The 26617-nt window shown below is 51.9% G+C and overlaps 2 protein-coding genes and 1 pseudogene across 2 annotated transcripts in view; 1 reads left to right on the top strand and 2 right to left on the bottom strand.

Moving 5' to 3' along the window:
* The window catches only part of LOC139673813 (zinc finger protein 850-like), a 408695-nt gene that overhangs the window by 71905 nt on the left and 310173 nt on the right, over positions 1–26617 (bottom strand). The gene's annotated exons all lie outside the window — the stretch shown is intronic.
* The window catches only part of LOC139673822 (zinc finger protein 135-like), a 302962-nt pseudogene that overhangs the window by 39174 nt on the left and 237171 nt on the right, over positions 1–26617 (top strand).
* LOC139674156 (olfactory receptor 14A16-like) lies at positions 305–2020 on the bottom strand. The gene is made up of 2 exons (XM_071560304.1): positions 1960–2020; positions 305–1284 (listed from the first exon to the last, which is right to left on the bottom strand). The coding sequence occupies exons 1-2, from the start codon at positions 2018–2020 to the stop codon at positions 305–307; spliced, it is 1041 nt and encodes a 346-aa protein (XP_071416405.1).

The raw sequence follows: 26617 nt of genomic DNA, 5'->3' as shown, positions 1-26617 counted from the left end.
TGCTGCTCACTGGCAGTGCTGCTGTGCTGGGACGCTTTTCCCCCTCCCCTCTGCCAACAGGCACTGTCCTGCAGTGACCTTTAAGAACCGCTGTGAAAAAGAAACAAGTTAGTTACAACAGAGTCATTTCTTTTGTTTCATTATTTAGACAGTCTCTGGGTCAAAATCAGTAGGGAGAAAAAAGATTAGAAGGGAATTTATTATCAAACTTCAGTGTGCACAATATTGTGACAAGATGAACCAAATGACCTCCGCCAAAACCTGAGAAGGAAGGATGGGCCTGTCAGGAGTTCCATTCTGAATGCTATGCAGAAGACAACTGGAAGTTTGAAGCTTCTCGAGACCATCCAGTAATCAAATTCTGCACAGCACCCTTGAGCTCCTGGTTCCTCAGGCTGTAGATGAGGGGGTTCAGTGTTGGAGGAACCAGTGAGTACAGAACTGCCACCACCACATCCAGGGATGGGGAGGAGATGGAGGGAGGTTTCACGTAGGCAAACACAGCAGTGCTGATAAAGAGTGAGACCACGGCCAGGTGAGGGAGGCACGTGGAAAAGGCTTTGTGCCGTCCCTGCTCAGAGGGGATCCTCAGCACAGCCCTGAAGATCTGCACATAGGAGAAAACTATGAAAATGAAACAACCAAAACCTGAACAGGCACTAACCACAATAAGCCCAAATTCCCTGAGGTAGGAGTGTGAGCAGGAGAGCTTGAGGATCTGTGGGATTTCACAGAAAAACTGGCCCAGGGCATTGCCCTGGCACAGGGGCAGGGAAAATGTATTGACTGTGAGCAGCAGAGCATTGAGAAAGGCACTGGCCCAGGCAGCTGCTGCCATGTGGGCACAAGCTCTGCTGCCCAGGAGGGTCCCGTAGTGCAGGGGTTTGCAGATGGCAACGTAGCGGTCGTAGCACATGATGGTGAGGACATAAAGCTCTGCTGAAATGAAAAATGCAAACAGAAAGACCTGTGTGACACATCCTGCATAGGAGATGGTTGTGGTGTCCCAGAGGGAGTTGTGCATGGCTTTGGGGACAGTGGTGCAGATGGAGCCCAGGTCTGTGAGGGACAGGTTGAGCAGGAAGAAGTGCATGGGGGTGTGCAGGTGGTGGTCGCAGGCTACGGCGCTGATGATGAGGCCGTTGCCCAGGAGGGCAGCCAGGGAGATGCCCAGGAAGAGCCACAAGTGCAGGAGCTGCAGCTGCCGCGTGTCTGCCAATGGCAGGAGGAGGAACTGGCTGATGGAGCTGCTGTTGGACATTTGCTGCCTCTGGGTGCGAGGACCTGTTCATGGAGAAAAAGACAGAGACAAGTGAGGACAGGCTGCTTTGAGCTAAACTGATGCCATTTCCCACAGACTGTCTCACTTTGAGTCATCCACCCTTGTTACCTCTCTTGGAAAATCCTTCATCAACTCCCTAACTTGAGCTTACTTTGTGCTTTCCGGGAGTGCCATGAGCAGCCAGGCCTGTGTGTGTGGGCCCTGGAGGAGCCATCCCTGCACCTCTGCTGTGGGTTTGCGGTCACATGGCAGAGGGACTAGGCTGGATATTCAGAATTTGTCACATGGAATCACTCCTAATGCAGAAAGGTTGGTTACCATCTCCACTCCCAGGTCTAAACCAGGTGGGTGGCACAAAGTGGATTTAGGGAAATTTTTCCTACCCATTTTCCATGCCTTGTTCTCTGAGGTCAGAAATCCACAGCATTTCTGCTGCACTTGGAGTGAGACCCTGAGAGGTGTGGGAGGCAAAGGGATTCCTGTGGCTTAGGACAAGGTGAGTGGCTGGACAGGCTTGTTCCCAACTGCTCTGTGTTTGACCTTCAAGGATCAGAGGTCAATCACCCTCACACGTTACACTGACAAGCAACCAGACTCTTCTGAGAGAAGAGGGATCCCTAAATGTCTCAGCCTTTCTTAAGGTCTCTGAGGAAGACTCAATTCTGCCAAAGACATACGAAGTTCATTTGACAAACCCAGCAGCATTTCCTCAGTTGTAACATCTTTGTACATCGCCATGGGGCATTCAGGTAACATCAGTGTGCTACAGAACATTAGGACATTACAAGGAGATACCTGAGTGCCCTGAGGATGGTATGTCATTAAAGGATAGTCACCTCATTCCCCTGTCACACACACTGCTTGGCTCACAGCTCACTAGTTAGAGGAAAGCTTGGACATTCCATTCCTAAGGACACACCTGCATGGCTGGATTCACAAGGGCAGTGCCAGACTCAGGAGCTGCAAATCCCAGAGTCTCACTGAGAGAACAAGGCAACAAGAACAAGAGTAGTGGAGAGACAAGGGAAAATTATTGTGGTGCTCTGTGTGAGAAGCCAGGGAAGAGACAGCAGGCCCTGAGGACAGTGTTACCCTGACCCAGCTGTGCCACCTGCCAGACACCAACAGTGCCCTCCTTCCCACAGCATTTCTCTTTTTAGCTCCCCTTCATGCTTTGATCATGTCCCTGCGGCCTGGACATTTCCTCCTGAGAGGTGCCTTTTCCCTGTCAGCACTCCCAGTCCCATCCCAACCTCTGTGCACTCACCCTGGCCCTACAGGAACCTGCCTGTCTGCAGGGCACTGCCTGGGGCATGTTCTGTCTGCAGGTGGGAAAGGGCAGCTCAGAACAACCCTGATGTACCCAGGAATGGTGATCCTGGTGCTGGCCATAATTGAGGCACTTCAGGAGGCTCCCAGAAAACTGACTCAAAGTTACACATCAGCAGTCTCAGAAAATGTTCAAACATTGTGTTGAGGTTACTTGTGTATCTCTTCCAAGTCAGAAGATTGTCTGATTCTGTGACTGCAACTCCTATTGTTCTTCTTTCATTGCCGAACCATCTCACCCTTCTCCAAGTAAGAAAATGGAAAACATACTCAAGAAATTTTCCAATTATTACAGTAATCCCTGACTTACAATCTTCTTGGGAAGCATCCGCCAGACCCATCCCCAAACAGACCTGGAGCTGTGAGAATCCCTGACCCACACAGCTCCCTCTCAGCAACAGGACCCTGCCCTGCTCAGGGTTGCTCCTTCCCCACAGCCCTTCTCCCCAGCCCTGTGAGCAGCTCCCCAGGCTGGCTGAGAGCTGACCCTGGCAGGCAGCAGAGTCCCTGCCCCAGCACAGCACCCTGGGCTGCAGGACCCTGCTCTGCCCCACAGCCCTGGGCACACCTGGCTGCACCCCCAGGCTCAACAGCTACTCCAAAGTGCCTCCCAACAGCCACCTGCTCACACATCCCATCAGCTGGGGCTGGGACAGCTTTAGGAGGTGCCTCCAGGAGCTGCCCCTGCATTGCCCTGCACCCACAGACTCACCGTGTCCAGCACTGCAAAGATTTCTCCTCCAAGAGCTCTGAGTCATCCTCCCAATGCTGAGCCCCTTTAAGCTCTGTCTGTGCCCTGCTGGTGTCCCTGAGCTGCCCTGGCAGTGCCCTGAGCCCTGCTGGGCTGTGCACAGGAGCTGCTCCTGGGCAGAGCTGTCTCTCTGCAGCGCTGCCCGCTTGCCAGGAGCTCCCTGTGTGCCAGGAGCCCGGCCCAGCTCAGCAGCACAGCAACAGCCCAGGGCATTTAATGGCCCTCTGGGGGTTTGTGTTGTTTACATCAGACTCAGTCCATCAGAGTAAGTTCAAACAACTTCTCAAGAAGTATCAGTGAGACTGAAACACTGAAGTTTCTTGTAGTGCTAATGGGTCCCACTGAGGGACCCGACTGAGAAAGTGTCCCCAGATTTCCAGTCAGATCATAAAACTGCAGACAGTGATGGCAAGTAGGGACAAGCAAGTCAAAGATGTCTCTGATGCTTAGTCAAACTGGCTTCCAGAGATGGTGACTGTAGGACACCAGGTTTGAGCTATGAGCTCATCCAAGGGGTTTTAGTTTAAAAAATATACAAGGCACCAAAAATATTCTCCCATCAGTTATTTTAAATGGTCCTTTAGCTCTTTTAATATCTTGAGAGGGACCACATGGGAGAAAATCTACACCTTTTCTCAGGAGGTCAAATAACACACTTTTACTGGCAAATTTTAGAAAATGAGGGAGCTTGGCAAAAGTTTAAAGGGCAGCATTCAACCAGAACAGAGCATCCCACAGAGCACTGACTGAGCACATGCTGAGCCATACAAGTCAGCAAAATCCAACTCATTTGGTTTTAAGTTACCCTAAAAATGAAGAAGGGAGATTTAAGAGAAGGTGATTAAAGAAAGTGAGAGAGAAAAAGACAGAATTAGAGCTACCACCCACAGTCCCATGCAAGTCCAGCTTCCACCTGTCCAGGTGGGAGGGTCTGACCATGCAATGGCCACACAATGTTCATTTTATTTGTTCTGCTCCCTGTGGCCACCCCAACCCACACCCCCTAGGGGGGACTTCTGGCCCAGTGGCCACTGTGGGGCTCTGGGGAGGGTGAGGGGCAGTGGTCCTGGTGTGCCATAGGCGGTGTGGGGCTGGATTAGGAGTTCCAGAGGGTGTGGTATGGGGCAGTGCTTTGGGGCAGTGCTTTGGGGCAGTGCTCTGGGCAGTGCTATGGGGCAGTGCTATGGGGCAGGGCTATAGGCCACTGCTATGGGGCAGTGCTGTGGGGCAGTGCTGTGGGGCAGTGCTGTGGGACAGGGCTATGGGGCAGTGCTGTGGGGCAGTGTTATTTGGCAGTGCTGTGGGGCAGTGCTGTGGGGCAGTGTTATAGGGCAGTGCTCTGGGTCAGTGCTATGGGGCAGTGCTATGGGCCAGTGCTATAAGGCAGGGCTATAGGGCAGGGCTATAGGGCAGTGCTATGGGGCAGAGCTATAGGGGAGAGCTATGGGGCAGTGCTATGGGGCAGTGCTATAGGGCAGTGCTGTGGGGCAGGGCTATGGGGCAGTGCTATAAGGCAGGGCTATATGGCAGTGCTATGGGGCAGTGCTATAGGGCAGTGCTGTGGGGCAGGGCTATGGGGCAGTGCTATAGGGCAGTGCTATGGGGCAGTGCTATGGGGTATTGCTATGGGGCAGTGCTGTGGGGCAGTATTATTGGGCAGTGCTGTGGGGCAGGGCTATGGGGCAGTACTCCCAGACTGTTTTTCACTGACAGCTGCTCCAGGGCTGCCCAAGGAAGTTCCAAGGGGCTGGGTATGGAACAGGGCACTACCTCAGTTTTGGGAAATTGGACTTTTCCCTTTAACCCCACAAACACACTTGAGTTGGTCTGAGCTAATAATAAATATAACAATCCATAATTAATATATTGATCCAGTGTTTTGATTCCATGAGGCTCCATAGTTTCACAATTCTTTCATGATTACTTCTGGATTCAAAGTGTCTCAGGATTCCTTTGAATCCATGAGGGCTTGGAGTGTCACAATGGCCCTTTAGATTCCATGAGATTCCACAGTGTCACAATAGACCATTTATATTCCAGAGTGTCACAATGGTCCCTTTGGCTCCATAAGGCCCTGAAGTGTCACAAAGGCTGTTTGATTCCAGGGATCACTGCAGTGTCCAAGGGTTCCTTTGGTTCCATAAGGCCCTGTAGTTTCACAATGATCCCTTGAGTCCATGAGGTTCTGCAGTGTCACAAAGGCATCTGTGATTCCATGGGGCTCCACAGTGTCTCTAAGGCCTTTTGGTTCCATGACATTCCACAATGTCACAATTGCCTGATGATTCCATGAGGTGCCATATTTCCAATGATTCCTTTGATTCCATGATGCCCTGGAGTGTCATAGTGCATTCCATGAAGTTTTGCAGACTCCTATGGTCCCTTTGGTTCCTGAGGGAAGATTACTGAGGGTGAAATTAGGGGATTCCAGTTCTATTCACATCCCAAAAGAAGTTGTAGTGATACAGAAATTCCAGGGTAAAATGCAGCTGCTGCTCCCTGGATGGGACGTGGGGGCAGCTCCATGAAGATTCCTCACACAAGAGTCAACACCTGCCCAGGGGATGGAATGGAGGGTGGGGGGAGTGGAGACTCCTCGGGGGGCTCTGTGGGAATCCCTGCAGGGAGGGGAACCCCGGGGGTCTTTGCAGCTGATGAACTGCACAGCCCCTGCCAGCCCAGGGGCAGAGGAGGAGATGTCCTGCTGCTGAGCCAACAGCTGTGGGGAGATCTCTGTCCTCAGGTGAACTTGGTTCATTAAAGCCTAATTGTAATATTAACACACACCTCCAACCCCGAGTTATGCCCCTCCAAGGTACAACCACCAACCACTGGGCATTTTTTTGCCTCTGTCCTTAACAGCAAAGTGAGACAATTTCATGCAAACCATAAACAAAGGTCTTTGTGTCTAAAATCACTCATGCTCCACCTAAACATAAAGAAATAGTATAAAAGTAACTCGAGAATGGAAGAAAAGAGAGGGAAGAGTTAATCATAACTGCAGGGATGGACCTGTCTCTGCCCCACAGGGGCCTCTTGGGTAAGAACTGTGCTCTGCACACACTGAATACTTTAATTGGGATTAGAGCTGGTCTGGGTATTGCTCTAAATACATATTTACACTCATATTCTGTCACTGACAACCTTTGAACCTTAACCTGTCACAATTTTACATTCATAAAGAGTATTATTCTGGGAAATGTCTCTGTGAGTCCTTCCTGGGCACTGCAGCTCCTGCAGCAGGAACACGCTGGAATAAAGTGGGAAGACACACTGAGGGGTCTCCCTTGTGCTGTTGCCTCAGCCCCCTGGAAAGGGAAGTCTAATCCCCCTCCAATCCCACAGGACTGTTGGGTGAAGGGTCCCCAGAACGGGACACTGACAGACTGGTGGGGCACGAGGGTCATGGATTTGCTGGGACCCTGACAGACAAATAAATCATGGAGGATCGAGGAAATCTCAGTGGAGAAAGGGACACAAGAATGGGCTGTTTGTGTGCTCTGCCATGTCAGAAGATGCAGAGCTCCAGAGTCACCCAGACAATGTGGATCCCTCCCGGGGATGATCTCAGACAGGGGCTCCCAGGCCTCTGCCACGTGCTGGTTGCTCTGGTTTGATGGTCACTGGTGGTTCCACCCACCCACACCCCCACCAGTGTTCTGTGCACACACCCCAGTCTCACCAGTGTCTGGGCCCCCAAAGAACAGAAGACCTGATGATTTGTGGCTCCCACTCCAGTGATTGGCACTTGGTTCTCCATCCATAGCCAGAGCACAGAGATCCCTTGACCCAGAAAGTTCTTGACAATGGAGAGATTGAGAAAACAGGACAGGCTGTGGGATCAGTTGCAGGGCAAGGCCAGAGAAAGACACTTAGCAATCACTTGTTTACACATAATTAGCTCTTCCATCATCTTTTTGTCTCTGTTTCCTTATGCTTGTTGCACCATGGACAACAGTGTTCCCCCCACCCTTTCCAATCCAGTGGGTTTTTTCCTAAATGTCCCATGGCAAGTCTTGCACAGTCCCCAAATGCACTTTCTGGTTGCCCATCATGACTCTCAGACTCTGAGACACAAATGGCCAACCTCAGATCAGGGTCATTCTGGGAAGCTCTGCCATTGACCACTTGGAGAGCCTTTTATGCTGGGATGTTTTAAATCTCTATTAGTTCCCATGTAACCTTTTAGTTTTGAATGATTCTTCTAAAAACCTGAAAATTCATGTCCCTAAAATGGCAGTTCTTTCACATTTATAAAGTTTTGGGGATTAGGTCACATAAAAATGCTGACAAGGTGTCCGTAGGTGTTTGCAGCCCTGTGGAGAAGGAATTGGAGATACAGGAATGAAAGAATGATGAAACAGTTTGGGTTGAAAGAGACCTAAAAGAGCCTCCAGTCCAACTTCCCGCCCATTAACGAGGGAATCCTTCCACCAGTTCAGGCTGCACAAAGTTCCTCACCTTGGACACCTCCAGGGATGAGGTTTCCACTTAGTGGGCAACCTGCTCCAGGTTCCTGCTCCCTAAATCAGAAAATATTTCTTCCTGACATCCAATGTAAATCTCCCCTTGCTGAGTTGCAGTTACTGTGCCTTGTTCTGCCAATACAACCTTTGGCAAAGTGTGTCAGTCTGTCTTTCCTGGACAAGGGGCACTGCATTTTCATGGCTAAACACCTTGGAGAGGGACCAGAGAGGGCCCATGAAGGCATTTGGAGGTCTCAAGCACATGACCAATATATAAGGTCTGAAAGCCCTGGGCTCAGTGGTGTGGAGACTGAGTAGAGCACAGGAGAACGCTGAGAGTGCTTGAAGTGCTCTCCCCTAGAGATGGTGGAGCTTTTCTTTGTAGTGAGAAACAGCATGAGAAACAAATAATGTCACCAAGGGCAGCCGGGGAGGTCCAGGTTGGACATGAGGAGAAAGGAATTTCCCTCCAAGAGCAGTGCTTTGGTGCAACACAACACCAAGAAGTCTGAATTAGCCCATGGCTTTATCTCTCAAGAAGAGCCAGGGAGGAGGGAGAGACGTCAGTGCAGGAAAGTTCCAGAGTGACAATTAATCCATTGTATCAATAAGACTCTGCAGTGTCACAGTGGGCCGTTCATTCCATGAGGTTCCACAGTGTCCCAGTGGTGGTGCCAGAGATGGTGGAGCTTTTCTTTTTGTAGTCAGATATAGAATGAGAAAGAAATAATGTCACCAATGGCATCTGGGAAGGTCTATACTGGACATATGAAGAAAGGAGTTTCCCTCCAAGACAAGTGCTCTGATACAAAGCATCACCAAGAAGGAGTCTGGGCCAGCACAAGGCTTTGTGTGCCAAGGCAGAGCCAGGGAGGAGGGAGAGATGTCAGTGCAGGAAGGGGCCAGTGAGGTGGGGCAGCCGGGGGATGCCGACAGCCTGCAGGGAAAGGGGCAGGGCATGGACACCGTAGGACAGCCTGGGCTGGAGAGGAGACAGGGATGTGCAGAAGCTGAAAGGCCCCAAGAGAGCCAAGTTGTGCAGGCCTTTGGCCATGGCTGCTGTGTGTGCCCCTGATGCCATGAGGAGACAAGTGAGCCTTGCAGCCCTGGGGCCTCATTGCCTCCTTCTCCCTGCTCAGCAGCCTGGGAGGTGCCACCCCATCCTCCTGCCCTTGGCATTGCACATCCCACATCCCAGTGCCCCAGGATAAGACGTGAGAATGAGTAAGGGACTGGAGATGCCTTTCCAGGGGCTGGGTGTCAGGGCTTGGCCCTTTGGAATAAGGAAACATATAGAGATTTCCTAAGCATGAGAGACACCTTTCCTTGCTTCTTCATAATTGTCACCACTGTCTGCAGTTTTCTGCTCTGCCTGGAATCTGGGGACACTTTCTCAGTCTTGTCTCTTAATTGGACCCATTAGCACTACAAGAAACTTCAGAGTTTCACTCTCACTTAGACTTCTTGAAAACTTGTTTGAAGTTACTCTGATGGACTGAGTCTGATGTAAACAACACAAACCCCCCCGAGGGCCATTAAATGCCCTGGGCTGTTGCTGTGCTGCTGAGCTGGGCCGGGCTCCTGGCACACAGGGAGCTCCTGGCAAGCGGGCAGTGCTGCAGAGAGACAGCTCTGCCCAGGAGCAGCTCCTGTGCACAGCCCAGCAGGGCTCAGGGCACTGCCAGGGCAGCTCAGGGACACCAGCAGGGCACAGACAGAGCTTAAAGGGGCTCAGCATTGGGAGGATGACTGAGAGCTCTTGGAGGAGAAATCTTTGCAGTGCTGGACACGGTGAGTCTGTGGGTGCAGGGCAATGCAGGGGCAGCTCCTGGAGGCATCTCCTAAAGCTGGCCCAGCCCCAGCTGATGGGATGTGTGAGGAGGGGGCTGTTGGGGGACACTTTGGAATAGCTGTGGAGCTGGGGGTGCAGCCAGGGGTGCCCAGGGCTGTGGTGCAGAGCAGGGTCCTGCAGCCCAGGGTGCTGTGCTGGGGCAGGGACTCTGCTGCCTGCCAGGGTCAGCTCTCAGCCAGCCTGGGGAGCTGCTCACAGGGATGGGGAAGAAGGGCTGTGGGGAAGGAGCAACGACTTGGAGGGCTGGGTCCCTGTGTCAATATGCTGCTCCCTGCATCTTGGTTGTTTGCAGCTGCAAAGCACAACAGGAGATTTCACAGGAGACTTTCAACAAGCTCAGGAAGGCAGAGGCTGCCTCAGAGGGAATCATGCTGCTCTTTCAGCCTTGTGCTTTTGTTTATTTCATGGCCAATGAAAAGTAGAAATTAATTTCTCATTTAAGGGGAGGCAGTGCAGTTCTAGTTCTCCCACATTCAGAGGTGAACAAACCAGGCAGTATAACAAATCAGCACATGGTGTCTTACAGGCAGCATCAGTGTCTGTTTTCCAATCTCCTCAGCGATTTCTGAAATTGTCATCACAGCCTGCCCAGCCAGAGCTGCCCCTGGGCAGTGCCCTGTGCTGGGAGGGCTCTGCAGGGCAGAGCTAAGCACCCAGGCCTGGGATGGGCTCTGGGAGCACTGCCAGGTCCCAGCCCTGGGCACAGGGAAGCAGCTGCTGGCAGGGACAGCTCCACTACAGAACCTAAGGCAGGAAGTGAGAGGGAACTGCTGCTGCAATTCCATGGGAGGGGGGTTAGCGCAGCTCTGGGCCATGCCCTACTCTGCAGATTTCTGCCCAGAACAATCCCCTGCTCTCCATCACCACACAGCAGAGCCTTTCCCTTTGGCCATTTGATTGTCCCAGTAGGGCCTCCAATGGAGTGGGGAGGAATTTCTCTCTTTTCCTCTCCTCTTTATGCTGCATTTTTACTCTCTGTTCAGGTGGGAGCTCTGGACAATGGGTCTCCTGGACTCTCCAGTCAGGATGTAACATCTTTAGGACATTCAGTTCTTTCCCTGGATGATCCTGCTGTCCTGCAGGATGCCTTCCTGAGGGGCAGAGTTGTGCCATTCCAACCCTGTGTTCCCCACAGCCCCTCAGCACTGAGGCCATGGCAGTGGGGCTGCAAAGTGTGTGCAGGCAGCTGCAATGAGCCCTCTGTGCCCCTGGTGGGAGGGGAGAGCTGAGATATCTCTCTTCTGTAGGATGAGACGGGATGAGGAGTTTGAAGATGTGCGCTTGGAAACTGGAGTCACCAGCTCTCAGCAGTGTCCAGTTTCTCCTCAGGGGAACCCCTGGGTGCCTTTGCCCTGCAGAACAGAGAGGTGACAGCCTTGGGCAGATGAGAGCAGGGCTGATGGATCTTGCCAAGCATTGCAGGAAAGGATGATCTCGTTGCCTCACAGGACACACAGGTTGTCTCTTAGACAGAAGTATAAATACCAAGGATTCCTGCCTTAAAAATTTCAGTACTTGTGTTGGAGCAAATAGAAGCAAACAAACAAAACTGTACCCCCACAGCTCTGCTCTGCAATAGGGTGAAATGGGAGTGACAATGTTGAGAAGCTTTTTAGTACCGTGGGTGGCTTAAAACTAACATCAGTCTCAGTTCCTATTTATCTGTTGTTGTAGGACAGAACTGAGTATTCCAGAACATCAGCAGAGCTCCTTTTTCCCTGGAGCTTTCTGAGCCAGGCCTCAACAGAAGTCCTCAAATGGACCAGCTAAAGGGTTTTTGTGATAAAAAAGAGGTGATCTGAGGGTGTTACATAAGGACTAGAAGAGGTTTTTTCAGAAACATGTACTGTGACTTGTTACTTTATTTTTCTCCTCGGACAGGTGCTATACCCAAGGGGAAGCTCATGTCCAACAGCAGCTCCATCAGCCAGTTCCTCCTCCTGCCATTGGCAGACACGCGGCAGCTGCAGCTCCTGCACTTGTGGCTCTTCCTGGGCATCTCCCTGGCTGCCCTCCTGGGCAACGGCCTCATCATCAGCGCCGTAGCCTGTGACCACCACCTGCACACCCCCATGCACTTCTTCCTGCTCAACCTGTCCCTCACAGACCTGGGCTGCATCTGCACCACTGTCCCCAAAGCCATGCACAACTCCCTCTGGGACACCACAACCATCTCCTTCATGGGATGTGCTGCACAGCTCTTTTTCTTTTTGTTCTTCATCTCAGCAGAGTTTTCCCTCCTCACCATCATGTGCTACGACCGCTACGTAGCCATCTGCAAACCCCTGCACTACGGGACCCTCCTGGGCAGCAGAGCTTGTGCCCACATGGCAGCAGCTGCCTGGGCCAGTGGCTTTCTCAATGCTCTGCTGCACACAGTCAATACATTTTCCCTGCCCCTGTGCCAGGGCAATGCCCTGAGCCAGTTCTTTTGTGAAATGCCCCAGATCCTCAAGCTCTCCTGCTCACATTCCTACCTCAGGGAAATTGGGTTTCTTGTGGTTAGTACCTGTTTAGGTTTTGGTTGTTTCATTTTCATAGTTTTCTCCTATGTGCAGATCTTCAGGGCTGTGCTGAGGATCCCCTCTGAGCAGGGACGGCACAAAGCCTTTTCTACGTGCCTCCCTCACCTGACTGTGGTCTCCCTGTTTCTCAGCACTGCCATATTTTCTAACCTCAAGCCTCCCTCCATCTCATCCCCAGTTCTAGATCTGGTAGTCTCAGTTCTGTACTCAGTGGTTCCTCCAGTATTGAACCCCCTCATCTACAGCCTGAGAAACAAGGAAATCAAGGATGCCCTCTGCAAAGTCTTTGAACACAGTCCACTTCAGATTAAGATTTCCAATTACCCCACTGGGGCTCCAATTGTACCTCAAGAATAGCCAGAAATAACTTTTCTTTTTCCGTTTTTCTGTTCCATACCTGTGATAGAATTGAATCATCACAGAACTGTTCTGTTGGGATGAGACCTTAAAGGTCAATCTAGTTCCAACTCTTCCACCTCTGGCAGGGGTGGCACTCACTAGATCAGGTTACTCATGTTGGTATTAGTCAGGTTTCTCTGTATTATCTTGGCCTTCTCTCAGCTTATTCATAACCCAACATACTCAAGTACAGATGGATCCCTGTGATGATGATCTCATTAAAGGACAAAGGAAAAAATTATTTCTCTCAGCTCCCATTTATTCCACCCTCTGGAGCTGTTGGAGCAGCCCCAGGTCTCAGGAGGGTCTCAGCAGCCCAATGTGCAGCTGCCCCGTGGAGGAGCAGCCCTGGTGCCCTTGGGGCTGGCCCTGGTGCCTTGGTGGGCACTCAATCTCTGTGCCTGTGACTCGTGGCTGCTGCTCCCCTGAATCCCTGGCCAAGGACAGCAGCACATGGTCTTTCCATGGCTGGGCTCCCCTCCCTTCCACAGTGTCCTCTTGTGTCCTGAGTGTTGTGGGAGCCCCAAGGTGTCCTGTAACCTGTGACAATCCTGTTGTCCCTACAGAGCCATCCCCGTGGTTGCAGCAGGAATGGGCCATGTGACCCCTGTGTCAGAGCTGGGCTCTGGGCAGGCACCACCATGGCCAAAGGGTCTCACTGCAGGGCAGGGCCAGGGGCTGGACACCTCTTCAGAGCTGGGGGCAGGAACCCACCCAGGGAGCTCATTTGTTAAAATGGTTTTGGCTCTTGGGTTCTTGATGGATTCAGAGGGACGGGATCAGATACCCACGGGAATCTTTTGGGACCAAGGGCTGGACCAAGAGCCCCATTCTTGGTTACACATGTTCAAGCAGAGTGTTACAGGTCCTCGATGGATCTGCCTGTTGCTGTCCCACCTGCAGTGGGACAGGTGGCTGATGCCATCCTGGAGAGAAGCTATTGTAGCATCTGGGAAAGCTCAAGGGATGCCTGGGGCATCCTAAAATGAATGACCATTGAAAGAGAAGTCATATAGAGGAAAAGATGAACCTGTGGAGAACACTCCTTGCCACTCAATGCCAGGAGTTGCTTTGGGGAGCCAGCAGGCAACGGGACACAAGCCTGGGGCATGTTTCAGAGGAGCCCATGGGCTGGATGTAGTGCAACCCCTCCCTGCCCTGGTGCCATTGGAGACATCCCCTGGTCCTGCCCAGCCTTCTCCTTGGCTCCTGAGCCATCTGGGAACATGGACAGGAGCTCAGCAGCTGTGATCCTCACCCAGCTGTGTCTGCTTCCCACCCTGACCAGCATGGCCAGTGCAGGGTCACCCCATGGCCCCAGGGCACCACAGCCCCTCCCTCTGCAGAGCAGCTTCAGCAGCTCAGGGCCCTGCAGGGAGTGTGAACCAGGAGCTGCCACCCAGGCCAGTATGGACAGACTCATGTGGGGAAAGGCTCTCTGGAGAGAGGAGATGGCTCTGAAGAAATAGAGTGAATTTAGGGGAGAGAAAAGTAGCTTGGCAAACAGAGATGAAAGAATTTGATGGGGTAAAAATTGGTTCAGGTAACACTGAGGGTGCTGCAATGCTGACTGTGCAAACATTCCTGATAGGCCTTTACCCAGTTTCTTACAAGTAGCCTCAAACCCTGACACCACTGAAAGATGCTGCCCTCACAGGGGAAGGAATCCACTCCTCTGATCCCAATCTCAGCTTTACCAGGAAGTCAAAGCTCAAGCTCCCTGTACCCTTAGTTGGACTCTGTTGCTGGCACTAATCCATGGCCCCATCACAAGCATTAAACCTCTCAATTTAATCCTAACCCTCCCTCACAAATATACCCCACTTGCTAAGGACAAATCAGACACTCTCAGGACAACACCAAACCTTCCTAAACTTCTGCCCAAGCCCTACCCCTGAATGTCAAACTCTAAACCCTAATACATCAATCCTTACCTCAACACCACAACCGAGGGCATTTCTTCCCACACTCTAAGCTTGCAACCATTTACTCTCCATGCCCCTTCCTGGGATCAGGGCAAAGACCTCGAGGGCCCAGGGCAGGCACAAGGTGTTGGGAGAGGAATGTGAGGTGACCTGGACCTGATCAGCTCATGTGACACAAGGAGCAGATGGGTGGCAATGCTATGAGGAGTCAGCTGTGCCTCAGCATCTCCAGGGAGCCATGGCTGGGAAGGGGCTGCCAGGTCACATCTGTCACCTCCCTGACAGGCAGCAGCAGCCTTGGGCACCCAGAGGCAGCTGAGCCACCTGAGCACACACCCTGAGAGCTGCCCCAGCTGAGAGTCCCTCTCTGGGGCCCTGAGGAACTCTGGGCTCTGGCAAAACAAACCTGATGGAGTTTTGGAAGGCAAAGAGACCAGTCCTGCCCTGGGGGTACAATGACCCAGAGATGAGGGCAGGGACCTGAACAGCTCTGGAGTGACCCCGAGGAGAAGGGCCTGGGCTGTGTGAGGGATGTCCTGAGGCACAGGGGCTCAGGATCAAAATTAATAAGGACAACAGGACATGGGGCTGCCTTGGGGGAGTGTGGCCACCCAGACAAGGGAGGTGTCACCCCCTTTGAATGAGCCCTGGGGTAACACATCTGGACTGATGTGTTTGGGTTTGAGGTTCCCCATTGTGGAAGAATGAGGAAGAACTGGTGAGGGCTCAAGGAAGATCTGGTTGGGCAGCGAACAGTCACCCTGGGACACTGGTCACAGCTCCAAGCCTGACAGAGCGCAAGGAGGGTTTGGATGATCCTCACATGGTTTCACTCCTATGGATGGTCCTGTTCAGGGCTAAGTGTTGGACTAGATTATCCTTACAGGCCTCTTCCAGTTCAGCATATTCTGTGATTCTGCCAAGATGACAGAGCTTTTCTTGGTAGTGGAAAGAGAAAGAAAGTCACAAAGTGCAGCTTGGAAGTTTCTGAGTGGAAGGGAGGAAAAAGAAATGTCACTCAGAGAGGAGCCTTGTGGTGCAAGAGTTCACTAAGAGTGAGTCAGTATCATCCCATTGCTTTGTGTTGCAGGGAACAGCCAGAGATGGAGCAGAGACATCAGTGAGGGCACAGAAATGCTGCTGGGAGGGCTGGTGGCAAAGCAGGATGGGTGTGTGCAGCCTGCAAGGCCAGAGGAGCAGCAGGGACAGGGCAGGACAGGCTGCAGGACAGATGGCCAAGGGCTCTGGCAGGGCTGGAAGGCACAAAGGCACCCAGGCCTTTGTCCCCTGGGCTCTGGCAGCTGCCTCTGCCACTGAGGCCACCAGAAGGAAATTTTCCTTTGAGGTTCTGGACTTTGTTTCTCCCTCAGCCCTCCCTGAGGAGGCTGGGAGGGGTTGCACAGATTTGAACATTTGTTGTTCCTCCCCCTCCCATCCCACTGCCCCACAAACAGCCCTGAGCCACCTGTGAGGGACAGGACCTGCTGTCCCAGGGCCTGGGGCTCAGGCCTTGGCCTTTGTGCTTCCTCCAACCAGCCCAGGGTTTTCTCAGCATTGCAGGTGCCTGCACAGAGCCTTTGTCTCCCTGCAATCAGGGCCTCCAGGGATCTGCTCTAAGGAGTCCCTGGGGAGGCTTTGTCAGTGTCTGACCTCAGTGGGGCCCATTGATGCTTCAGGGGACTTGGAGTTTGGCTTCTGACTTCTTGAGCCACTTTTTCAATCTTCTCTCACTTCCTGAGAATCATGGACTCATCTCCAAATACACAGTGGGGCTCATTAAAACACAGGAAAACAATTTATTTCTCTTTCTTTAATTGTTTTCAAGTCTTCAAGGCTTGTACTACTTGGAGTTGTTTTGTAGTTTTGCTAAGGAGGAAATTTCAAAGTGGACTGAATAAAAACATATTTTTTTTAGTGAAAAGGAATGATTTACACAGAGACATGGGATGGAAGAGGATCAGGGTACAAAGGATTTGGATACAAAAAGGAGCAAAAGAAATTAGTAGTGCTTAATCTCTGACCAACTGAACAGTTATCAAGTGATTCAATAGCATTGATTAGCAATGCTAACAGTGAATTAATTATAAATTCACAACAACATTCACACCACACTCAATTCACACACACACAGGCAGAGATGTGTGGACACATCAATATCTGTGTGTGTAAAGGTGCCCATCCACAATTCTCCTGGTTGTCAGTGAAACACTCCCATCCCATCCCTTTGTGTTTCCCAAGAGACAAGGGGGGCACCTGGAGGGGTGTGTTTGTTGAGGGGGGATCAGAATTGTCCTGGGCATCAGCGACGCTCTTTGGAGTGTTGAAACTTGAGGGTTCCCGAGCTCCGAGAGGCTCCCACAGGTGCCCGTTGAGAGGGAGGTGCTGGGGAGCTCCAGGGGCCTCCCTCAGGACCTCTGTTTGTGGGGTCACAGGGTGACTGGCTTTAGTTCTCTGCTGAATTTCCATCCTCATGTCAGTAATTACTGGAGTTTCCAAAATGTTTGGGAATTGCTCTACTTGTGCTACATACAATTCATGTAGGGAATGTTCCAAGGCTTTCAGAGAGTGGGTGATTGTCCTGTGATCCCCACCTGTTATGGGCAGGATTGACCCCACCTTTATCATACAGGAGCACCTGGCACAGTCAAGGGACATTTCACTGCACACCTGGAAAAGTCAAGACGTACTCTTGGAAGGAATGGGGGCAAAACTTCCCGACCCAGGTAATAGGAGGCCTTTCCAGGGGGGATGTGTTACTGGATCTTTGGTAACCAAGGCAAGTGGTGACCAGTGGTGTTCTGGGCTGCCTCCAAAGCAGCCTGGGCAGCAGGGGAGGGGCATTCTTCCCCTCTGCCCTCTCAGGTGAGACCCCACCTGCAGAGCTGCCTCCAGCTCTGGGGTCTCAGCACAGCAAGGACATGGAGCTGGTGGAGCATGTCCAGAGGAGGCACCAAGAAGATCAGAGGGATGGAGCAGCTGTGCCATGAGAGATGGCTGAGAGAGCTGGGATTGTTTGGCTGGGAGAAGGGAACCTTTGGGGTGGCCTAAGTGTGGCCTTCCAGTACCTTAAAGAACAAAATAGAAGATGGAGAGAGACTATTTACCAGGGCCTGGAGTGACAGGAAAAAGGGGAATGACTGAATCAGAAGGTTTAGATGAGGTATTAGGAAGAAATCTTTCCCTCTGAGGGTGCTGGCACAGCTTTCCCAGAGAAGATGTGGATGCCCCATTGCTGGAGTGCTCAAGGCCAGGCTGGGCAGAGCTCTTGGGCAACCCAGTCTAGTGCAAGGTGCCCCTGTTCATGTCACGGAGGTTGGATCTAGATGATCTTTAAAGGTCCCTGAAACTCAGGACACTCTATGATTCTGAGTTACTTCAGGCAACTGTGAAAGAGCCCAACATCTTGACCCAATTTGGGAAAAAGTAATTTTCAAAAAATGGAAACTAAAGACAGTAATGCAAAGACCCATCAGGTCCAGCCCCATAGAAAAGGAAAGTGATATTTCTTATGCTGTGGGTGCAGAAGGCAGTAGGTGTTGGGTTGTGCCTCAGAACACTCAAGCAGATCTAATCAATGCAGCCACGAACCAAGGCAATCACTGAGCAGAGTGAGGGGCAGTGAGTGGGGGCCTGACATGCAGAAGGAGCAGATTGCTGGGGGAGGAACTGCCTTTCCTGTGCCAGGACCAGGGCACATCCCACTGCAGGAAAAGCCCCAGGCCAGCCCCAGCACATTGAAGGCCACGGGCACAACTGCAGAGTGACTTGGTGGCACCTCTGCCAGGGAGAGCCTGAAACCCCAAATGCATCTTGGCAGCAGCAGGTCCTGCCAGTCCATGGCCAGGAGCCCTCCCTTGCCAGCCCAGCCTGGTGGGCAGCCCTGCAGAGCTGCTGGTTAAGGGTGTTCTTTCTTGCTGGGCTCTGCAAAGCCACTTCTGCTACAGGAGCCTCATGGGGAAGCAATTGGGCCCCAGCAACTTGGAGACAAGATATTAATCAAAACCTGCTCATGCTGTTGCCAAACCCCTCTGAAATGATTGGGGTAATAAAACCCCCTAACACTGCATGTTTGGTGTTAGAAAGGAAGGCATCACTTTATTCGCAGTGCTCTGTGTGTGTGTCCAACAGAAATCCTTTCACACAGACACCAATGCATCACTTTTTCACCTATTTATAAATTTTTAGCAAACAAATCAATGTTCATTGGTTCTAAACGACATATTTTATTGAACTAATTTTGAATTAATATTGAATTAATTTTTATCATCTATTGGTTATGGACTTCTCCCTCTCTATGCTAATTAGTCCATATTTTTAGTCTTTTTCTCCTGGTTGGTACTTTCCATCACATCTACTAAGTCCTTGTTACTCATCTTCTTTACCTACTGGTTTCTGCAAATGTCCTTGTGGTCCATAAATTCTGCATTCCAGATGTCCAACATCAACAGTACATCTTTCTATCCCAGGCTTTGTTCATCAAAGCATATCAAGGTTCACTTAACAAAACTTAGAGAATTAGTACTTTTCCCAGGCTGTGTTCTCACAGTGGTAGGTTAAATTCTGCTGAGTGCTGGCTGAAAGAGATTTAAGGCCCAACACACAACTTGTCTTTAACTCAAGAAGTTCATTAAAAGGCTATTTAAAAGTATTATAAAATTAGAAAAAATTATATCATTTCCTACAATCTAAGCACAGACCTGAGCGTGGCAGAGGAAAGGGGAGACTCAGGCCAAGGAGATATGGCAGGAATGTGATGGTTGTGAGGTCACTTCCACTGCAGCAGCCTGGGTGGCCCTCAGGAGACATTCTGGCCAGGGAGCATTGTGAGGTCATCCAGCACATCAGGGAACCCACACAACAGAAATTCCATCCTTGGGGAGCTGAAAGAGTGGGGCAGGTGGGAGAGCCCCCCATGTTCTGATTCTGGGGGCAGCTCTGTCACACAGCCCCACCAACCCTGGCAGGCAGGAAGGCAGCCTGGGCTCGTGGCCACCCTGCTCTGCACTGGCCCTGCTACTGGAGAAAACTCTTTTCCTCATCTCCAGGCTGAACATTCCCTGTTTCCCCCAACACCCCTTGTCTTTCATCCTCTTCACATGCCAGCTCAGCCAAACCTTCCTTTCCTTAAAAAACAAAGTCCCCACATCTAATTTTTTTCTTTGCAAACTGTCCTTGCTGTCACCTCCTGGCTGTGGCTTCATGGCCCCTGTCACAGCCAGCCCTGGCCCTGCACTGACCCAGCTCTGCTGCCCCACAGATGCTGCATCAGGAAGGCAAGGTCCATGGGGGAGGGAAATGCACAGGGACTCATCCTGGAAGGGACCTCAGGAGGTTTCTGGGCCAAACCAAAGCACAGTGAGTGGGGAAATGGACACATGGCTGGGCTGTTTGTGTGCTCTGCCATGTCAGGAGAAGATGTGGAGCTGCAGAGACACCCAGACAATGTGGATCCCTCAAGAGATGATCTCAGACAGTGGCTCCCAGGCCTCTGTCAGTCACTGGTTGCTCTGGTTTGATGGTTACTGGTGGTTACACCCACCCACACCCACCAGTGTTCTGTGCACACACACCAGTCTCACCAGTGTCTGGGCCCCCAAAGAACATAAGACCTGATGATTTGTGGCTTCCACTCCAGTGGCAGGCACTTGGATCTCCTTCCATACCCAGAGCACAGAGATCTCTTGTTCCAGGAAATTCCTGGCAATGGAGGGATTAGGAAAATGGAACAGCCAGTGGAGTCAGTTGCAGGGCATGGCCAGGGAGAGGCACTGACCAGTCACCTCTTTAAACATGTTCAGCTTCTTTCATCCATTTTTTGCTCTATTTTCTCATGCCTGTTCCTCCACAAATCTCTTTGGTCATTTCCTAGACATCCCATGGCAAGTCTTGTACAGTCCCTAAATGGACTTTCTGACTGCCCACTCTGAGTCTCAGGACCTAAGTGAGAAAACCCCCAACCTCAGCTGCAATGTCATCCTGGGTGGCTGTCACTGATCACTTGGGGAGACTTTGGAAATCTCAGTTAGTTCCTTTGTAACTTTTGAGTTTTGAAAGGCTCCTCCAAAGTCATTGAAATTCATGTCCCTAAAAGGACTGTTTTTCCATTTTCATAAAGTGTTGGGGATTAGGTCACATTAAAATGCCAACATGGTGCATGTCAGTATATGCAACCCTGTGGAGAAGGAGTTGGGCATATAAGAATAAAAGACTAATAAACTGCTGGGATTGCAAGAGACCTAAACCAGACACTAGTCCAAGGACCTTTGCATTAGCCACGGACACCTTCCACAAGTTCAGGCTGTACAAAATTCTCAAACTTGGACAGAGCAAGGGATGGAGTTTTCAGTTACTTAATAAGCTGGCCCAGGTTCCTGCCACCCTCAGCACAAAATATTTCTTTCTGACATCCAATGGAAATCTCCCCTCATTCAGTTCCAGTTCCTGTGCCTTGTTTTGCCAATACAACCCTTGGCAGAAAATGTCACTGTGTCTCCCCTGCACTAAGAGCACTACATTTTCATGGCTAAACAACTTGGAGAGGGACCAGAAACATCCCATGGAGGGGTTTGGAGGCCTCAAGCACAAGTCCTGGACCCAGTGGTGTGGAGACTGAGGAGATGTTTGAGAGGGCTGAAGGGCAGTTAAAGGGCAAATGGGGAGGTCCAGACTGCACACAAGGAGAAAGGAATTTCTGCCCAAGGGCAGTGCTGTGGTGCAACACATCCCCCTGAAGGAGTCTGGATCAGTCCAAGGCTTTGTGTGCCAAGGCAGAGCCAGGGAGGAGGGAGAGATGTCAGTGCAGGAAGGGGCCAGCGAGGTGGGGCAGCCGGGGGATGCCGACAGCCTGCAGGGAAAGGGGCAGGGCATGGACACCGTAGGACAGCCTGGGCTGGAGAGGAGACAGGGATGTGCAGAGGCTGAAAGGCCCCAAGAGAGCCAACTTGTGCAGGCCTTTGGCCATGGCTGCTGTGTGTGCCCCTGATGGCATGAGGAGACAAGTGAGCCTTGCAGCCCTGGGGCCTCATTGCCTCCTTGTCCCTGCTCAGCAGCCTGGGAGGTGCCACCCCATCCTCCTGTCCCTGCTATTCCACATCCCACACCCCAGTGCCCAAGGAAGTGCCCTGGGGAATGAGGGAGAGACAGGATCTCCCTTCCCAGGGCTGGGGGTCACAGCTGTGACCTTTGGGTTAATGAAATGCTTCTTACTTTCCTCAGCATCAGAGTGACCTCTCTTTCCTAGTCCATATTTGTCATCATTGTCTCTTTGTTTTCTGACTGGAATCTGGGGACACTTTCTCAGTTATGTCCCTCAGAGGGACCCATTAACAACAAAAGAAACTTTAAAGTTTGATTCTGACTTTGCTTTCTCAAGAGGTTCCTGCACCTTTCCTCAGGGTCTGATGTTCAGGGACTCAGCACCAAACCCCCCAGAGGGCCATTAAATGCCCTGGGCTGTTGCTGTGCTGCTGAGCTGGGCCGGGCTCCTGGCACACAGGGAGCTCCTGGCAAGCGGGCAGCGCTGCAGAGAGACAGCTCTGCCCAGGAGCAGCTCCTGTGCACAGCCCAGCAGGGCTCAGGGCACTGCCTGCACACACCCAGGGCAGAAAAGCAGGGCAGAGAGAGGTTACACACAGTCTGGGGTGTGAGGAAAGTTGAGAGGAAGATCCACAGAAGAGGAATCTTTCCAGGCTCTCACACAGTAAGTCTGCATGAAGGGCAATGTATGTGCAGTCTGTGGGAAGATCTCCCAACGCTGGCACATCCCACAGCCTGGGGGGTCTCTAATGTTGGATATCACAGTTTTTCTGGTGCTGAAGAGGAGGACAGGCTGCAAAGCAGGGACTCTCTGCTGCACCATCCCAGGGACATCCCAGCAGGGTTCCCTCCTCCCAGGATGGCTGTAGGGTTTGAACCCTGGCTGTGCCACCCAGGCTGTCCCAAACTGTCCTGCAGAGCAGGTCCTGCACCCCAGGGTGCTGTGCCAGGGCAGGAGCTCTGCCACGTGCCAGCGGCAGCTCTCAGCTGGTCTGGGAAGCTCCCTCAGTGCTGGGAGAGAGGCTGTGGGTGGAAAGAGCAAACCCTGGCAGGGCAGGTCAGGGCAGGGCAGAGCAGGTTTATTCAGCTATCAAGTTAGAGTTTCATAGGTGAGGACTGCTTACAGAAGCAGAGCACTCAGGGATATTTTCCAGGGGATACTTCAAGGGGAAGGTGAAAGGAGGGATTTCTATCAGGCTCTCAAGCCACATGCCTGGTGGTTTGAGTAGCAGAGGGAACTCTGAGGAGCTGAACAGGAGCTGAGAGCAACTACCTGGCATTGCTGGTGTCTGGAAGGTGGCACAGCTGGATCAGGGTGACAATGTCCTGAGTGCCCACCTGGTTCTGCCCTGGCTTCTCCCAGCCGGACCCTCAGTGTGCATTTCCATTTTCCTCAACTTGCTCATGTTACTGGGGTTGTTTCCTCCTTCTCTCAGTCAGGTTCACTGGGAATGGGACTTCAAGCTACAGAGTCAATCACTGATCCTGTGATCCCCCTCAGGCAGGTGGGTCCCGGGGAATGAGACATTCCAATTTTCCTCTGACCTGTGGGGCTGTCAGTAGTGAATTCTGTGTGCCTGGAGAATGAGGTGTGTTTCCCAGAATCAAACCCCATTGTCAGGACACTTGGCTCTTCTCTGAGATGTCCTTCCATGCTGGGAGCTGCCCTCAAGAATGCAAATAATCTTCATAGCACAACTGTGTTATCTGAAATCCCCAGTGCAGAGGGGCAGAGATGCTGTGCCCATCCCAGGAAATGCTGTTGAGTTGTTGAGATGAGCCACGTGTGTCCTTGAGACCTTGAGCCAGGCTGAGACACTGAGTGGTCTGTGATGGATCTCTTTGCTCTCAACGGTGTCTAGTGGAATTTCAGAGAAAATTGGGAGTGTGATCACTCTCTGTCTGAGGAAGGCCCAAGTCTAGGGCAGCTGGAACAAGGCAAAGGGACAGAACAGCTCCCCTCACCCTGCACTAAGCCACAGACATTGTCCTGTTTGGGAAGCCCTGCTCTGCTCTTCCTCAGGGCAGCACAAATGCTGAGGGGTTCTGACATCCAGGAAAACTCCACAGGCAAGATGAGGGGAGTCACAAACAAAACACCCAAACCTCTGAAACTGTCTGCTGGAATCCTGAAATCTTCTCAAAACTGGGAGTGCAGATGCCAATTACCTTAGGAGCAGTTTCATCTGACACAGCTGAACACCAGGATGGGCCCTGCCCCCACCATGGCCATGACCCCACTGGAGCAGAGCAGGGCTGACCCTCACAGCCAGTGGGCAGAGGGGCTGCTCCTCATGGGAAATGTAGTGAGCATCAAGCGGGGCTCCAGCCATGAATATGAAGCAGTTTCCTGAAAAAGGAAAAGTGGGGAGTGTGAGCAGTAGGGAAAGGGGTACTGGGACATGGCTGTGATTATTCTCAGAAATATCTCATCTGATTTGTCACTGTTATTTCCTCCTTGGACAGTGCCCCACCTCCAGAAGCAGCAAATGCCCAACAGCAGCTCCATCAGCCAGTTCCTCCTCCTGCCATTGGCAGACACACGGCAGCTGCAGCTCCTGCACTTGTGGCTCTTCCTGGGCATCTCCCTGGCTGCCCTCCTGGGCAACGGCCTCATCATCAGCGCCGTAGTCTGCGACCACCACCTGCACACCCCCATGCACTTCTTCCTGCTCAACCTGTCCCTCACAGACCTGGGCTCCATCTGCACCATTGTCCCTAAAGCCATGCACAACTCCCTCTGGGACACCACAACCATCTCCTTCACAGCATGTGCTGCACAGGTCTTCTTCCTTATTTTATTCATGGGAACAGAGTTTTCCCTCCTCACCATCATGTGCTACGACCGCTACGTTGCCATCTGCAAACCCCTGCACTACGAGACCCTCCTGGGCAGCAGAGCTTGTGCCCACATGGCAGCAGCTGCCTAGGCCAGTGGCTTTCTCAATGCTCTGCTGCACACAGCCAATACTTTTTCCCTGCCCCTGTGCCAGGGCAATGCCCTAAGTCAGTTCTTCTGTGAAATCCCACAGATCCTCAAGCTCTCCTGCTCACACTCCTACCTCAGGGAAATTGGGCTTCTTTTGGTTAGTACCTGTTTAGTGTTTGGTTATTTTGTTTTCATAGTTTTCTCCTATGTGCAGATCTTCAGGGCTGTGCTGAGGATCCCCTCTGAGCAGGGACGGCACAAAACCTTTTCCACGTGCCTCCCTCACCTGGCTGTGGTCTCCCTGTTTCTCAGCACTGATCTGTTTGCCCACCTGAAGTCTCCCTCCATGTCCTCTCCATCTCTGGATGTGGTGGTGTCAGTTCTGTACTTGGTGGTGCCTCCAACACTGAACCCCCTCATCTACAGCCTGAGGAACCAGGAGCTCAAGGATGCTGTGAGGAAAATGATGACTGGATGCTCTCCAGAAGCATAAAACTGTTGTTTCTATTGATGTCTGCATAGCATTTGGACTGGAACTCATTACAGCCCCATTCTGGTTTCTCAGTATTTTGGTGGGGGTCATGTGATAAGTTTGTGCAAAATTAAATTTTTAATTAACCTACATTATAATCTAGTATGTTTCTTTGGAGTTTGACCCAGAGATTGTCTAAATGAGGATTTGTTCCACTTGAGTAGTTACACAAAATAAAGGACAGTGCAGTGACTTGTTTGATCCTTCTTCTTAGGCATTCAGAAAGGACAGCTCACTGCAGGACACTGCATGTTTACAGAGAGGAGGGGACTGTTCAGAGCTGCCCTTTCTGCTTCCACACTCTCCTAAGCCCTTGTGTTGGTCCAAGGCCTTGGTCCTCTGCCAGCTTGGTCACATCCTGCTGTGTGTCCATCCTGGGCTCACAGCCAGGGACAGGCCATGGGCACTGCTGGGACACAGCTGGGCTGCACAACAGCAGCTCCATCAGGAAAGGGGTTCTCCTGAGGGCAGGGCAGGAAGGCTTTGGGCTTTCTCCGAAGTTGCTCTTAAGAACATGCCTAAGGAAGAGACATTCAAGAGGTTCCTTGTGCTGCTTTGTCTGCCCATGGCTCAGTGTGATGAGATCAGGTTCCCAGTGGGACTTTCAAAGGACTTAGTTCTGGTTCAGGTTTTACTTGTTGGTGGCCAGAGACCATGCAGATGAGATTAACCTTCCTGGGGCTCAACAGCTTGTGACAGGGCTGATGGCAGGTAAGTGCTTTGCTTAAGACACTTTGGAGCTGCCAGGAGAACACGAGACCTGCAGCAACAGTGTGAGCAGGAGCTGACAGTGAATAGAGCCCAAGGAGAACAGGCCTGTCCAGCTCGGAGTCACCCAGAGATAATATTCTACATCTGAGTGTGAACTGAAAAAAAACAGCCCTGCAACCCCAGGGAATACAGCAGGTTAAGGGAAAGGAGTCTTGTGATTCATTTTACTTTCCATAAGCATTCATGGTCTGGATCCAGTGCAGCCCCCAGACCCATCTCCCAGCACTGGAAGAAGGCAGAGCCCCTCTGAGCACCCTCCATGGCCACACAAGAGCTTGTGTGGCAGGGGGTCAGTGGCAGGGACCACCATCCGCTGGCTCTGCCTCCCAGCCTGACCAGCACAGCCCAGCAGAGCCCCCCCATGGCCCTGGGCACCACAGCCCCTGTGCCCTGCAGAGCAGCATCCCCAGCTCGGGGGCTGTGGGGAGCACGGGGAGGGGCTGCAGGAATGGCTGGTCAGGCCAGCACAGACGTGTTTCCCTGGGGAAAGGCTCTGTGGGGAGATGAGATGTGCCAGGAGAAGAGCAGGACAGGCTGTGTGTGTAGAGGAGCCATGGAAAGAGGCTGTCCTGTCCCTGGGGCTGTAGGTGATGCCTGAGGAGCCCCAGCACTGATTCTCTCCTGCAGTCCTGGGGAGTGGGGCTGGCCCTGGGGCTGCAGGAGATGCCTGAGATGATGGTCTCCTGAACATTCCAGACACAGAGTCACTGTCCCTGATCTCCATTGCCTCCATTTCTTGCTGCAGGGCCAGACATGATTGTGCTGCTCTGTGGGGCTGGGGATGGGGAAGTGGATTGTTGGGACCAGGGAGGGGCTGGACT

The sequence above is a fragment of the Pithys albifrons genome, chromosome 7 (genome assembly GCF_047495875.1).
Source record: "Pithys albifrons albifrons isolate INPA30051 chromosome 7, PitAlb_v1, whole genome shotgun sequence".
Classification (NCBI taxonomy): domain Eukaryota; kingdom Metazoa; phylum Chordata; class Aves; order Passeriformes; family Thamnophilidae; genus Pithys; species Pithys albifrons.
The sequence above is the reverse complement of the archived record's forward strand: the minus strand, read 5'-3'. Positions and strand labels throughout refer to the sequence as shown.

Bases quoted from the DNA above. Each gene is read 5' to 3' on its own strand.
- LOC139674156 (XM_071560304.1), bottom strand. From the start codon at position 2,020: ATGGCGATGTACAAAGATGTTACAACTGAGGAAATGCTGCTGGGTTTG. The intron at 1,285-1,959 runs GTATGTCTTTGG...CTCCATGAACAG, and splicing joins GGGTTTGTCAAATGAACTTC to GTCCTCGCACCCAGAGGCAG.